The sequence below is a fragment of the Cinclus cinclus genome, chromosome 3 (assembly GCF_963662255.1).
Source record: "Cinclus cinclus chromosome 3, bCinCin1.1, whole genome shotgun sequence".
NCBI lineage: Eukaryota > Metazoa > Chordata > Aves > Passeriformes > Cinclidae > Cinclus > Cinclus cinclus.
In genome coordinates, this window is record NC_085048.1 from 93927790 (window position 1) to 93944197 (window position 16408).

General features: G+C 43.0%; 1 protein-coding gene across 2 annotated transcripts; it reads left to right on the plus strand.

The window, feature by feature from the left end:
* Nucleotides 1-4001: 4001 nt before the first annotated feature.
* Nucleotides 4002-14000, plus strand: LOC134042184 (mitochondrial amidoxime reducing component 2-like). Of its 2 annotated transcripts, XR_009933038.1 has the most exons (8): nt 4002-4249; nt 4427-4600; nt 7612-7774; nt 9184-9324; nt 9979-10040; nt 10128-10199; nt 10731-13483; nt 13643-14000. XR_009933038.1 is itself a non-coding variant. In XM_062489316.1 (7 exons), exons 1-7 carry the CDS (start codon nt 4002-4004, stop codon nt 10858-10860), a joined length of 990 nt encoding a protein of 329 aa, XP_062345300.1. In that variant the 3' UTR covers nt 10861-14000. The 2 variants fall into 2 exon arrangements, 1 of the variants encoding a protein (XP_062345300.1); XM_062489316.1 differs by having other exon boundaries at nt 10731-14000.
* The last annotated feature ends 2408 nt before the right edge of the window (nt 14001-16408 follow it).

Here is a 16408-nt window from a genome sequence, read left to right on the forward strand (position 1 = left end):
TTGCCTTTTGCTGAGGTATCAGAGAGTCACTGAAAAAATAATTGCTATATTCCTGGTGTATTTAATTCCTTCACTGAGACAAGCCCAGGCTACATTTAGCTCCATCCTAACACACTGACATCTAACTGAGGTTAGCATTTTGCTGTCTTTGCCACTGTTTGTTTTTTTCATTACGTCCATCCAAACCTCTCCCCTCAATGTGGTAATTTATACCTTTACAAAGTATAGCACTGTGTACATATTGAAGGCCTAGAAGATCCCCAGCTGCTTGTCTGTTTTGTTTTTTTCCAGTGGAAACAAGTAAAATTGTTCAACTATTTCCTCATCATTCATCATAGGCCTCTGATTGAGCTGTTGCTACAAGAAGTTTGCCTCTAGAATTATCTCAAATTGTCCACTACATCTGAAGGCAGATATGCCTTTTACATTCTCCATAATTTTTTTTCTACCTGAAAATTTGTCCTGTGCTACTGAGTTAATGCCATGCTTTTTAAAGATATGTCAGCATCATCCACTTTCATGACTGATGGATCCCAGCCCCAGTTTGCTGCAAGATTGACACTGTGAATTTTTCATGTGATCAGACATATTTTAAGGAAGCCTGAAACACGACCCTGGTGCAGAGAATTTCAGCACAACTGTCCCAAACTTTGATGAAGTTATCAGCAATTGAAAACATGGTCATTTGCTTTTAAGTACAGGAATACTGTGCCTGCTCTGGATACAACAAACACAGTTCCGTCACACAAGAGGCTGCAAGAAAACCAGTACCTATTTATCTGAGTGACTCTATTCACATTGCTTAACAGTACAAGGAGCTGGTGGCTTGTAGGCAAGCACCAGGATGCCTGGGATGAAGGATTAAACAAACCTGCTGGTCAGGCTGTTTACTGGATTCTGTTTGGGAGGTACCTGGTGCCTGGGTTCAGAGGGCTTTCCTCAAAGCATGCAGATTCAGACCTGAAACATTTAGGCACAACTGTGCTCTCTGCAGCTATTTTTGATTTTATGTTCCTTGTTTCATAGCAGGAGAGGACAGATTATACAGATGCTGCTGCCTTCTGGTATTATTTGAGTTCCTTCTCGCCATACTCTTCAAGAAGAGTTAGGGCTGAATGTAAAGAAGGGCTGGCCTGAATAAAATCTCCTTAGGCTCCTTAGGTTAGGAGATCTAGGGAATGGAAATTTAAGGTCCTTCTTCTATTTTGAAATATTTTTTCTCTAAATTAGTACCCAAATTTTAGCCAAAAAGTTATTCCCAATTCAGTTAACAAGTCCTTGGAACTAAAAGAATCTGTTTGTGTACATCACTGTGCTGCCCATAATGCGCAGCTAGGAAGGAGCTGCAGCTTCTCACAGCCATCGAGGTCTCTACTTCTCCAAATCCTCATGCTGGTAAAGTACATATGTGCGCCAGAACTATTTTCTCTGGCACCCAGAAGAAGCAAGCAAGAAGTAAATCACCCCAATTTTTTTTGTCTTATCTCAAATCCTGTTATTTTGATGCCTCATAGACAGAAGTTAGGAGAGCAAAATCGTTCTGCACTTAGCGGTTTGCAGAGTGGAAAATACTGTGCTCAAGAAACCACAAGAGTTGGTTATTCATTTTTGCCTTAAACTAATAAAAATAAGCATTAATGTTTGTTAGGAGTAGCCAGCATAAATAGTAGTTTGTTTTTTTCATTTATTTCACGTGATGGATCACTTTTCCTTGTTAAATTTTAAAACTATTTTGTGTTTTTGTTTTTATCCCTTTAGTACTTATGGTAATATGTTTTGATTCCTGCTTGCAAGCACTGCTTGTCAGACATTAGACAGTTCCTGCAGTTTCGTTGAGCATTTGTTAAGACATAAGATGCCTGGCTCCCCTTACAGCATTTTTCTGCTCCTGTGGGTGCAGATGCAGATTAAAGACCTCTGTGTGAATTCAATTAAATGCAACAAAATATAGACTCCATGTTAAATTAGAAGATTAATGGTTACCAAAGAGTGTTCAAGGGCTCTCAGTCTGCTCAGCAGGGTTGGCTCCCCTCTTGTGTCTGTGGAGGAGTCATAAAAGCAATCACAAGTAATTATTTTTGACTCAGCAGGTCAATGATTTGAAGGTGATGGGGCAAAGCAGACCAAGTTTAGCACCTATGATTTACCTGGAGCAATGTGGGGATCCCAGGGATATGGAGGACAGGGTGTTGCATAAGAAGGGGTTACAAGTGGTGTGGAAGGCGAGCGGGCAGCAGGCTGTCTCTGCACGTCCCCCACACAATCCAACAGCAGCACAAGGTTCTGCTGAACAACAGTTAATCTCCAAAACTGTTCAGGGCTTGTTCAGGGGCAAATTTAAAATAAACACAAGTTCTGTTTATCTTTCATGTTGTGTTGTACTTGTAGAAGGAGAAAGGTCCCAGGACCTGCCATGAAACAGGAATCAGGGCATGGTTTAAATGGCAAAGCGGTGAGCAAGAGGGCAAAGGCACTGCCCTCCCTCTTGCCTTTTCACAAAGCTAATGTTTCCAGAGACCTTTTTCCCAGTATCAATTAGTAAAATGTGTATAACAAGGAGCGACTCCCCAAAATAGCTGGGAGACCACCAAAGTAATACAGAGCATCCTGATGAGGAATGTACACATAACTTACTCCCTTCTGTACCACACCTGCTCAGGTGGACTGTTGGTGTCTCAACAATGCTGCCTGCCCAGCACTCCCCTCATCTGAAAGAAGCAGGCAAAGACATCTGCAATAAAACCAGGTTTAATTCCCTCCTCTGTGCTCAGGCAGCTATCTCTTTGACACTATTTGTGTCATGCTTTCATGCTCACAGTCATATCCTGATCTTTTTAATTAAGGACTCCTCTGTAGACTCCATTCTTGCCCATGAGGAAGATCAGGACTTTTGGGGGTCATGCCAGTAGGGATAGATCTGCTGTCACTGCCTTTGCTTCTGACATCCATCACGTTGTCTTCATCCACCAGCAGGTTTTCACAAATCCCACTACACTTTTAACAATCTGTGGCAATTCCCAATAACGGGAACATTTTCCAGTCCTGGTCTGTGATCAAGTGATTTCTGAGGTGAATGTGAGGAGCTCTCCTGGCTTGATTGCCCACACACATCCATTTTCAAAAAGGCCCACGACAGCCTCATCTTCAGTGTCCCTCTCCACCAGGATGCTGATGATGGAGTACTTCCAGTAATCCATCGTGGCTGGGCTGTCTGAATCTCCCAGAAATGCCCAACACTGAGCTACCCCCTCTTCTACTCTCTGGGACTTTGCTCTCAGCACACTGATGGTAAAAATTTCAGTTGGTGAGTTTGGCCATCAGATCCCAAAGCTCTTGCTTTGCCTGTGAGGACAGACTTGCGGCAAAAGTGGCATTTGCCACTCCAGCCTGTATTCGACCTCAAATTTGCCTTGCAGCTGGGTATCCCACAGAGTGACTTTCCTGAGACCTTGCCAACAAACAGGAAACTCTCGGGAGGGCTCTCAGGAGTTTGGCACCGGGAAGCCGGGGTGTGCAGCTATCCCAAGGCGGCCGAACAGCACTGGACACCCCACCTGCTGCCTGCCCTCCCCGCCTCCGCCCACCTGCTCCCCTTTCTCCGAGCCAAACCAAACGCATGGATTTGACGCGCTCGCATATTCCCACACAGCCCACACTTCCTGTAGCGCTGCTGGCACTAAAACCCCGGGTATCGGACGGAACGCATCATCCGCCGCTGCTTTGCCAAGCCGGACTCTCGGCCGTGCATTTTCCCCGCTCCGCTGCCCCCTTTCCCGCACCAAAAGTCGCGGTTCCGCGCCGCGTCACGCCGGGCTGGGGGCGGTGTGAAGAGCCGGGCCGGGCCGTGTGAGGGGCGGTGCGAGGGGCGGTGTGAAGAGCCGGGCCGGGCCGGGCCGTGTGAGGGGCGGTGCGAAGAGCCGGGCCGGGCGGTGTGAGGGGCCGGGCCTGGCCGTCCCATCCCCGCCCAGGCCGCTCCAGGCGCGCAGCGGGGCCCAGTCGCCATGAGCGGCCCGTGGGGCGCGGCGGGCCCGGCGCGGCAGGGCTGGCTCTGGGGGGCGGCGGCGCTGCTGGCGCTGGGCGCCCTGCTCGGGGCCTGGCGCTGGGCCGGCCCGCGCCGCCGCCGCCGCCTGCAGCGGGTCGGGACGGTGCTGAGGCTCTTCGTGTACCCGGTGAAGTCGTGCCGGGGGGTGTCGGTGCGGCGGGCGCAGGTGACGCCGATGGGGCTGCGCTGCGGGGAGCTGCGGGACAGGTAGGCGGGCCGGGCCTGGCGCGGGCTCCGGCCGGACCCCGGGGCCTCCGCGTGGCTCCGCGGCTGTCGGGTGTTGGTTTTCCTGAGGGCCGGCCCGGGAAGGAGCGCCTGCCGTGCGGCTGCTGCCGAGCCCGGCATTAACGCTGCTGGGCGCCTTCGGGCCCCGTCCCGCCGCAGGTTCTGGCTCGTGATCAGGGAGGATGGGCACATGGTGACAGCTCGCCAGGAGCCGCGGCTCGTCCTTATTTCTGCCGACTGTGATGATGGCCACCTGATCTTGGAGGCCGGGGACATGGAGAAGATAAGCGTGCCTGTACAGCTCCCCAAGAAAAACCCCGTTCGCAACTGCAGGTACTGGAATGGGCTCTTTCTTTTCCCCTTCCCTCTCTCTCACAATACTGTCTTCTTCATGTGCTTTTCTTTTCAAGACTGTGTGAAACTTTGCATTTTCTTACGCAGAAATTTGAGTGTAAAAGTTCAGTACCTCTGTATTTTTTCTGTGCAGGTGTTTCTCTCACCGTTTGCTTAAGGGAGATAGACTTTGAACCAGAGCCTGTACTGACATGACAAGGAATAGTAGTGTTAGTAGGTTTAGATTAGCCATTAGGAAGAAATTCTTCACTGTGCAGGTGGTCAGGCACTGGCGCAGATTGCCCAGAGAAGATGTGGATGCCCCATCCCTAGAAGTGTTCAAGGTCAGATTGGATGGGGCTCTGAACGCCTTAGTCTAATGGAAGGTGCCCCATCTTATGCTAGGGGAGTCTTTAAGGTTGCTTGTAGTCCAGACTGTTCTGTAATTCTGTGAAATCCTCTGCCGTGTGTTACACAGGAGGCCAGGAATGGTTGTCATAACAAAAACTCAGCTTTCGATCTGCTAAACACTAGTGAAAACAAATCTTGGGAATAGATGACACAAAGACCATGCGTTACATACCTGCCACAGGAACTGTGATCTTCTGTCTTCATACAATGTCATGTTTGCTTATTCGTTTTTACTTCTAGTGTTTTTGTTCTTGCTTGGGTGAGCAGCTTCATCTGAGAGCCTCAGTAGCTGTGATCAAGAAATACCAAAGTGCATGACTATGTGCATCAGCATTTTTGTATGCACATTGGCCATTCAGAGCTGGTGAGATGCTGGAGTTCAGATTCCCTGCCCCCTGTCTTTAGCCGTTTAACTGAGGTGCCTCAGTTAAAAACTTGGTAGTCCAAGACTTACCCTGAGGTCACGAGGGAAAGTCCGGCATCCCAGGGACTTAGAGTGTTCCCTGTAGATGCTATCCCAAAAGAATTCCAGGTGAATGGGTTACAAGTGGTGATTTAACTGTGTGCTTAGAGTTTTGTTGTATGACTGCAGGCCTAGTTACTTTATCTATATCTAGAAATCCATACTGGAAAACTGCCAGCAGGAAGAGGAAAACCTTTTCTCTGCTAAAATGTCAATTAATATGTAAGTGTTTAGAAACTGTAAGTGGTGTAAGGCCCTACAAAGATACTGTAAGTGTTTGTTCTTTGGATAGCAGAAATGGTTAATGCACCAGCTGCTGTAATTGTAACTATAAAAGAGTGCTGGCAAGGAACTGCATTTTCTTGCTTTTAGCATAAGTTTGTAGCTGTGGAAACCCTTGATCAGCATAGTTTAGTGTGTCTTGTTTATACAAGGCAAGTGCAAGTTCCAAATGGTGGCATTTCTCCTGGAGAAACGGAACAGATTTTTACAAACCTGTGCATAATGCCTGTGTGTTAGTCAGTGGCACATGCACTGCAAAACCATGCAGTTTGCGAGATGTCATTTTCCTAAGATTTGTTGTATTGCTAGAAGAATATTTAAATAGCTTAATACGTTGCAGTAGTGAAAAGTTACCTTGGATTTCTTGGATTTTCCAGTTTCAGAGGTCAGTGATGTGTTCTTCTGGTTTGTTTTTTTAATTTCTTTCTTTCTTTCTTTGCCTTAATAAATTTGCCTTTAGATGGGTGCTCATGGGAGCTCATGCCCCATAAGCTGGAGTTAAAGCAGTGCCTTAGTGAGTCTGGCTGCATACGGCTGTGCATGTGCTGATCTTGAAAACTGCTAAGTCCACTTACAAATTTTCTGTAGGTATTTAAAAATCCAGTACTTGGGATAGTCAAATATAGGACCAAAGCCATTGTATAGGTACATTTTCAGCTTGTGTTTCCCTCTGGCTAAGGAACCTTGTTCTGTTCATCTGTGCCCTTTGTCAGTGTGTGTTGTAAATTGTGTGATCTATTCCCATGGATCCTTACAGCATGGAGTGCTTAGGATATATCTGCTTCCTGAGTGTTGGAAGCTCTAAGAGCCTTGCCTCTGTTGTCCTGCCAGTCAGAAGGCATGCAGGAACTATAGGATGGAGGGAGGAGAAAGGCAGTCGAATGCTGTCTGGACCAATGACATTTAATCCCAGCCTGTGTCACAGGGTAGACACAGGAATCCCAGCAAATGGAGCAGTGATATTGATGCCAGCACCCTAATGATCACTTCCCCAGATGAGTAAAGAAGGCATTCTAGGATCTGGGTTCAATCTAGATGAACTGCATGAACATCTCGATGCTTCAGGCTTCTCAGGATTTGATTGCGGATATGAAACTGCAGTGCATTTGGGTCAAAATGGCTGCTTCAAATAGTGTAACAAAAATACTCATGACTGGTGTTAAAGTCTCTTGAAAGGTTGAGTCAAGGTTTAGCTTTTCTTGCCAGGAAAATGTTCCTTGCATAAATTTGTATTCTACTGACAGTGGCTTTTTGCGCCCCATGGACTTTGTTTCCAGTACAAACCTTTTACCTCTCTTAAGATACTGAGTAGTTTGTATGTGAAGTCTGAACTGAAGAGTCTCACTCATCCCTGGCTAAAGTTTGACAGCACTAAAATCTGAAGAAAGTTTCCTTAACAGTTAGGGACCCTTTTAATTAATAACATTTGTACATATAAGTTGTGGTAACTAATCACATCATTTCAAACTATCATTAATTTCCTGAAATTAGTTACCCTTCAGTTGATTTCTCGGTAGAAATCATTTGTTGTAGCAGTTGTGCAAATGCAAGAGCAGGCCCTTTTTTCCTCTAAGTAGAGCAAGCAGGTAGGTTTGTTACTGTTAACCGATGGGGCAGTTAGCTCTGGGCACATTAACACTATTTCAGAGCTCATTCTTTCACCAGCGGGTATTGTCTGGTCAGGTCCATGTTTCTTAGCTTTAAACACAGTGGCCAGAAGGACATTGCCCTTTGGGAATGATTAGTTTTCTGTGTATTGCTACCACTGTTAAACCGTGTTTTTTACCTTCAAATGAGAAGCTTCCTTAAACCTTTGTGTTCCCAGCTGACTCACTGATGTGTTGTGACTCTCCAGGGTGTTTGGACAGGATATCCAAGGCAGGGACTGTGGTGATGAAGTGGCTCAGTGGATCACCACCTTCCTGAACTCAGAGCCCTGTCGACTGGTGCACTTTGAGCCCTCCATGGTGCCAAGAAAGTCAAAGGACACAATAGCTCTTTTCAGAAACACAGATGAGGTAAATGAATGCTCTTTTTTTTCTCACAAGTGTGTCCCTTTAACCATTTCCACCCATCCACCAGAACCTGCCCCTTCCATCTTTGGTAAATGAGCCTCGTTTAGCAAGGTGTGTAGTTGTGTACTAAAACCATGTGAGTATTCTTTTCTGTAAAGATGTGACCTGCTTAATTTCTACTTCAAATTAGTTTTAAGCTATTGACCAATCACAGCTAAAGAGTCTGAAACTGATACTTGAAGAGGCACTGTTTTATTGCAGAATACAATACCATTTTGTGTCTCGGTGAATAGAAAAAAGTTACACCTTTAATGATGCTTTGATGGTGTAATCTGTGTTGCACAGAAAGATTCCACTCGCTATTCCTTGTTAGGTCTGTGAGTGTACTGATACAAGTTATGTTATTTTGTATTTTTTTTTTAATGAATGATGTTTAAACAAGCTGGTTATAGTTGTGACCCTAGGAATTAAAATTGAAATGAAGTTTCTGAGGTTTTATTTCTTTCTGTGGAAGAGGCTTGAAGGTATGATATTAGAGAAGTATCGTGGAAAGGTATGGAGATGCTGTGCTCAGACATCCTCATATAATTTTAGCCTCTGCTGCCCTTCATTTTTTTCTGAACAATGCTCTCAGGTGAAGATGCTTTGAATTATATCAAATGTAAGATTTTAAACAAATTAAAATTTGGAATACCTTGCTTTAGTGACAGTTTTATCTATAGGGCATCAGTGTCTTGCTTGTTGTTGTGCAAGGAGAAGAAGGTATATTAAATTATAGACTTTTATAGATATGCATCTGTTATGTAAGGACACTGAGACCAATACAAGCACAATGTTTCAGCAAAAGGGACATCAGATTAGGAGGGGTGATGTTCTGGAATTGTAGCAAGAAAGAAAAGACAGAGTTTTTTGGGTAGTTATTTCACTGCTCACCATCTTGTGGTTGAAAGGCATGTTACAAGAATGGAGTAAGGATAATGTCAAAGAAAGGCAGGAAGCTTACACACTAAAATTCTTACAAAAATGTCTCTCTTCCCCCTGCTCCCCATCTCTGTGGAACTCCACTTCTTGGAGGTCTAGAGGTTTTGAAATACCATTCATTGTCCTTGTTTGCTAATATGGCCTTCCCACTGCCCAGGCATCCCAGACTGACTTACTGAGTATGGGCTGTTCTGAATGTGGAGCTCCCTCTGGTGTTGTGATAAGGCAGTTTGAGCACACAAAAATTGCCATGGTGACTGAAATAGGGAAGAGCATGTTGTTTTCCATGTTAACCTACTTTCAGGAAAATCAAAACTTGAATGGAGTAGCCTAAAAGGCCACTGGCTCCAATGCCTGTCTTTTGCCATGCAGTGCCTTTCCTCCCATGCTCTTACAGCAGCCTTAGGATTTGGTGGTGTTTGTTTCTGTAGGTTGCCTATCCTGACTGCAGCCCAGTCTTGATCATCTCTGAAGCTTCAATGGATGATTTAAATACCAGGCTGGAAAAGAAAGCTAAGATACAGAACTTCAGGCCAAATATTTTTGTAACAGACTGCAGTGCTTTTGAGGAGGTAAAATAACTGTCTTAAATGTCTTTTTGAAGGCTTGGTTGTGTTTCTTTGTAACTCGGTTGCTCTGTGTGATGGTGCCAACAAGGGTGAGGAAAGCTGCTACTCTGTGATTTTTTTACAACTCTCTTCAAGAGAGATAAAGCTTCAGCTCACATCAATGCATGTGGAGCATTGATGGAGGACACAGGTATATACATGATTATTTCTTAAATTGAAAAAGTTTCTAAAGCAGGAATAGATTTTTATCTCCCAGGAGGGTTTGCAATAGAAAGCTTGTGTTGATGAGAAGCAAAAAAACTTACTTCCCCTAAAAACTTCCTTTCTACAAAACTGTAGATTTAACAGAGGTCACAGATCAGATTATCACCTGTACAGTGAGAATAAATTCTTCTTCAGACAAATTTTGCAAAACAGGATTCATTACCTGTGTGTTTCTCTTTCAGGATAGAATTACTAGTGTGCCCTGGATTGGATAAATGCAGTGACAGTAGGATTTTCATTATGGTACTGTAGTGTAACTATGCATATTTTGAAGGTGCTAGTAAAGGTGATCATCTGGAATGGTTGCACCTTTTTGTGAATGACTGTGTGAATTCTGGAAAAGTAATTGCAGGTGCTTGTGTCTAATATGTGCCTAATGTTTACTTCCCTCAGGACACCTGGGAGGATATTCTTATTGGTGATGTAGAGATGAAAGGGACCGTGTGTTGTGGCAGGTAAACACTGGAGACCTTTATTTTACATAGGAACAAAGAGGTTTATGATAAGCAGCCCTGACTGATTTGGCACTTCTGTCATTGCAGGTGTATTTTAACAACAGTTAATCCAGACACTGGGGTCATCGACAGGAAAGAGCCCTTGGAAACATTGAAAAGGTGATAAAAATACTACTGTTTCTTAGACTGTGGGAGAGGATTTAGGCTAGACCCCAACAGATGTTGGACTAGTGTTTTAAAAGGGGATTGAGGTGTATGTGGGATGTGATAATGCAGTGTGAAGGTCTGTGTTTATTAGCTTCCAGTCTACTTCTTGCAATTCTATGTGGTAAGAAAATCAAGGAAGTTCTCTTTCTTACAAACGTAACATTCCCTGTCCCTTTCATATCTGTTACAGTGAAAGCTTGGGGTAACAAGTATTTAAGGTATCTGAAGGTCTAACTTTGCTTCTCTGACTTTTCTTTTTATAAAGATTTTTGTATTTATTAGACATGAATGAGTGAACACAGTCAGGCTTTCTTCCCTCCTTTTGAGCTACTTGGTTCTCTTAACTACAATATTTTAGTTTTTAGCCTAGTATGATGACCAAAACAAGGCATCGTTATTTGCATATCATCTTTTTCATCACAGATATTTTGATGTGTAGGTTTTGCTACCACTTATTCTAAAAAAAGGGCTTTCTCTCTGCAGTTACCGCTTATGTGATCCATCTGAGAGACACATCTACAAAACCAGCCCTCTCTTTGGGAAATACTTTGCTGTTGACAAAACTGGAACGATTCAAGTTGGAGACCCTGTGTACAAGATGGTCTGGGAATGAAGGAGACTTTGATCAGAAGATACTTTTTTACTTCAATATGCAGATTGTTTTTCCATGTACACGAACACCAGCATAACATTTTCTTCTTCCTTGCAATATTTTTTATGCTTTTTAAGGTGCAGGTGGTTCTTTGAGGCTGTGAGGTGCCAGTCATTTCAGATCATGTAATCTGCTGGCGCACCTGTAGTAACCACATCTTTAGTTTTCCTGGAGGCTGTTGTAGAAAAAACTGGTCCAAGACAGACTTCTCAGCACTACTGTGAGCATCACACCTCCTAAAATTTTGTGTCAACTGCAATATTGGAATCCAAAATCATGTACAAGAGTTTACATCATGTCTTAGATAGATTTAGTGCCTGTAAAGAACCACAAAAGCATTCATGCCAAGCACAAACTATGTTTGTCACAGAGCTGCCTTTACAAATGATCATGGAATGCAGATGGCAGGGGTCTGCTTCCCTCCTTTAGTCCTAATCATCTTGCCCTGTCTATGTCCAGAGGTAGCTTTTAGCAGTGTTTCTTTCTTTGAAGTTGTTTCCTGGTGATTTCTACTGTCTCTTGAGGTTGAAGCAATATCAGAAGGAGGATTGTGAGCTGACAGTGATAGTCAGGTCTAGACATGGGGGTGCCAGGTAATGTGTAAGGCTGTGGGCTTGTTTAGTTTGTGACCTCTGCTTGACAGTTTGAACTGTCAATTTTTATCCTGTGAACAATACCATAACACTGAGGCTGTAGAGTAGTAATGCATTTGCTATCATAGCAGTAAAATTTCCAGTTTGGCCAGAAGAACTGGATGTTCATTGTGTTAGAGACTTCATGCATATTGAAGGGGAAGAAAAGCCCTAGGGAGTGATCTGATATTGAGCCTGCCCTGTTCAAGCTACTGTCCAGGCCAGTATTGTAGGGCTTGTGCACAGCTCCTCCTCTGGCTCAGTGAATCCCTTTGTGTAGAAAGTTAGGCTGCTAAGCAGATGTTTGGGAAGCTGCAGTTAGAGCATGCTAGCATCCGTACTGGTTCTGCATTTATATCTCTAGTTGTCCCCCGTCCTGCTCCGATCTAACCAAAATGTCAGCCATTTGTAGGAAGCTGATAATTATATTTCATACTGCATAAAACAAATAAGGGAGAAAGCTAGTTGAATTACAGCAGTGTTATCTTTTCTTTAAATGTTACATTATTTTTTTTTTAAGTGGCCTCCAGGACAAAAGCCTACCAACTTTCGCATGCTTGTCTGCTTGTTTCTTTTTATGGATTACTAAATTTGAAAAGAGTGTTGCCCTAGCCTAAAAGAAGATTCAAATTAAGTGTGAAGAATGACAGATATGATCCAATCTAATGTTTGGATTCTTGAGTTTTCTATTGTAAGTATGAAAAGGGAATTTTGATGCATGTTCACAACTCAGACCTGAAAAATGAAGAAAGTGCAGGTGGATGTATGTGGCAAGCCTGAAGCAATCAGCTTGGGGAGGTAGTTTTATACTATTTGTGAACTCGGAGTTGCTCTGGATGCCATTTTGTCAGCAGGGTGCTTTGTAAGTATTGAGTTTTCCTTGGACAGACAAGTGCCCAGTTTGAAGTGCATGTTGGATATTTGTGTATTGTTATGCCTGATGCAGTAACCAGTGGGAAGATGTGAGAGCAAAAGCATCTCTTGAAAAGGAAAATAATTCTGAGGTTCACTCTTAAAAAGCATATGTTGGAAGTTCTTAGTGTTAGGAATTCCACAAGCTTTCAGCTTCTAATGGTGTCATTAAGCAGAGGCAGCCTGCTGGCCTGCCAAAGCAATTAGTTAAGAGTGTCTCTTCATTAAATCAAAGAAGCAGAAGGAAAAAAGAGCTGATTTTTTTTGGCTTCTGGCCAAGCTTATTTTTTCTACTGTTGTTCTAGCAGCACATCAGCATTTACATAGCACAAATTGTCTGGTGTAGATGCTGGTGCCTCTCATTAGGCTGCTGTCGATTGGGCTGGTTTGGAAATGGGGCTGTCTTTGCAAGGAGAAACTGCCATTTGCATCCCTGCTTGGGAGAAGCCATAGATCTAAACCCCTGATTTATTCCTGTAAAGCCTCTTAGCAGAATATGGCTGGAATCCTAAAACAGGTGTGCATCTGGGTCCAATATGGTTCACAGATGGCACTTAAATCAATTACATGGCCATTTTGTGAAGTTGAGAGCATGAGTTAGAACATTGCACTGTAAATATCTTCATATGACTGTTGATTTCCTGTAACCGTAGGAACTTTGTTTGATTTTGTTTTTAGTCAATTTTCTAAATTGCTTAAAGTGTCAATCATAAGCCACTGTTTTTAAAATTGTGTACTTAAACAACTGTTGATTTTTTTTTAACTCTAGAGGAAGAAAAACAAAAGTATAAACTTCTAATGAATCCAACTTTCTTAAGGTGTAACATTTGTTTGTGATTTTTTTTTTGTTTTCTGTTTCAGCATTTAATTTTGACTACTGTTTCCAGGATCTCATATATAATTAATATTGATGATTGTATTTTTTAATTCTGCCTCTGAGTTCAGAAATATATGCAGTTAATCAGAGGATATATGTAAGAGAGCAGAACCATCAGAAACAAGTGGTCATCGGACTCAGTTTTGCAACCCTTATGATCTAGGTAATGAAAAAGATGTTTACAGACTTAACTTTTTTTTTTTTTTCCCCAGAGGTGTATGAAAATAGGGAAAATGGGTTTAAAAATACGAGAGTTTACTCAAGTTAATCCACATCATGTCTCAGAGTATAGTACCAAAGTTTGCTTTTTTTTTTTTTACAGCATTTATTGTACCAATAGTTCTTGCAGAAGACTGTGTGCAGGAATGACAGTTGTTAAAATTTCTGGGTTGCTTAAGATTGGTGATGGGTACATTTTCATCCAAGCCTGCTCTCCCTTCAAAAAACCCAAAAAAGATCTGCTTCTGCATCCTGAGAAGAAAAACAGCCTTCCAAAGTCATCACTCTGCTGCTCTGTAAGAAGACAGGAGATTCATAGATCTTACCTCTACAAATGGCAAAAGTTTCAAAAAGGGCTGCCACAGGGTGTTCATTTCTGGTCTGCCCTAGCACCTTAAATTTCATTTTTGTCATTCAAGATCCATAAGAAATTTCCTGTGCTAGGTAGCTTCAGGGCTGAGGACTGCCCTTGCAAAGTATATGTTTCATTTGGACAGAAGATTCTAAAAAGTGATGCAGGCATAAAGCCCACGTGTGTATCAGTCTTCAGCTGGAAGACAGGCAGTATTCATACCTCATAAATGTTTATATTTTACATAAACTTAATTATATTAGTGTTAACAATCTCATCTTAGAATGTCACTGTTACTAGTAATTCTTTGCGTTTTATCTGAAGAAGTTGGTAAACTCAGTAAGAGTTTCACACACTGGACCTTTTCTGTAACAAATCTACTTACTCATCATGATCAGGGAACAGAAATGGTTGGATGGGGAAAGGAGATGAGCAAGGCTTGGGTGTGTAGAGGTTGTGTGTGTTAAGGGCTGGAGCTGCATGAGATGGGACTGTCAGTGAAGGCAAGGTACTGGGTGGTTCCGTGTTTTCCAGTTGTTTCTGAGCAGATGGACTGAAAATGAGCCCCGTTTGTGGAATATCATCAATTCCCAGTATTCAACAATAACCTGGCTTGAGGAATGCCACTCTCCCCAGTGGCCCACAGCTCATGACATTGACTTCAGGAAATCACAGAGTAGGTCTGGCTGGAAGGTAGCACACTGGGTTATCTGGTCCAACCTCCTGCTCAAGCAGGGTCATCCCAGAGCACATGGCACAGGATTTTGTCCACATGGTTCTTGAATATTCTCAGTGAGGGAGACTCCACACTCTCTCTGGGCAGTCTGTTCCAATGCATGGTCCCCTGCATGGTAAAGAAGTTCTTCATATTTAGGTGTGCACCAGTTGCTGCCCATTGCCTCTTGTCCTATTGCTTGGCACCACCAAGAAGAGTCTCGATCCTTCCTCTTGATACCCACCTTTGGGAATTTACAGACACTGATCTAAATAAACCACAAGTAACTGTAGCCTGAGCTAAACATCAGGTAGAGACTATCTTCCACCTGTGTAGAACAAGGACATGGAGCAGCCTGTGGTACATCACATTGAGGAGTTTGGATGGGAACCTCTCATTTTTCTGGCACTATGTACAGCTGAAGTACTTCCCCTTTGCCCTTGGACTGTTATGCATGAGACACCTAGGCTGGCTGAAATTCCCCTTTCTTCCAGGAGCAGTATTGTATAGAATTGTATGTTCTCTAGTGCATAAAATTGCTCTGACAGCTTATCAGTGCTTGTTTAACAGCTGACTGTTCTTACTTTCTTTAGGCACTAGATAATAAGCATAGTGAAACAATTATCATGCTTCACTGATGTGCTAACCCTCATAGCCTCTTTACTGTTGAGTTCCAAAAACTGTTTCATTCAGTGTTAATTGAAGTTTGTCTTAGAAAGATTATGTAGGATAACAATTCCTCAGTCAGCAGCCACAGTTACTTTCAGTAAGTCATGGACAGTTATTTTTATCAGACCTACCTACATCACTTTGGCATAAGTTAGAAGTGGCAGCTAAATCTCTTCATTTTTCCAAGATTTCACACATAGGCATGTAGGATTAAAACAGAGGTAAGAATGTAGTCTTCTCTGGCTGCAGAAAACACAGCAATAGACATTTAGTCCAGACTTGGAAAATACTTGCTTCATCTCTTCACATAGTGTGGGCCACAGGGACAACTTCCTGCATCCTTTGAAAAATTCAGATTTTTGAATGAAGATCAAAAGCCACAGTGATAGTTGGGCTGCAAGAATATAATGGTAGAGATCAAGAGTACCAGCAATGTCCTAGATTCTTTCAAAGGTAAAGACTTCACTCGCTGAAAAATTATGTTCTGCTGTGTTTACAGTTTACAGTTGTGCAGTGTGTGTGTGTGTGGGGGGGGGGGGGGGGTGTCCATATTCACTCTCCATTCCTTAGGTTTATTTAAGGTAAAGCAGACTATTGTTGCAGTCACCTCAAGGAATAGGTAACATGAAGTTTAATTTCCCTCACTTGTTCTTTATTTTTGTTTAAGAGACCTAAAGCTGTCCAATGATAGTTTTCTACATCCTGGTCTGTGTGACTTTTAGCAGAACTAAATCTCTTCCAGTTTACATTAATGTGCTCAGAAATGTCAGTCACAAACATCCTAATTAGGGGTGCAGGTTACTGTGTTATCCTTGAAGGGAACCAGCCAAATAGACAAATAGAACCATCACTCTAAACTTAGTTGTAAAAAATCTGGAAAAATAGCTCATTGTTTTCCTGGAATTCTGAAAGTATCTTCTCAGCCCTAGAAGTGATTTTAATAAAAGGTTGAGTTTACTTGATGTGCGAAGGCACAGACTGGAATCCTTCAAAAGCTGATTCAAATAAGAGCAGCTCTTGAGTGCTGGGTCTGATGGAGCAGAAGGTCTGTCCTGCACCTTGCTTGCAGACAACCCTGTGTGTTACTGCTCTCTAGCTGGGGAAACTGTACTGAGCTATGCTACCCAACCATC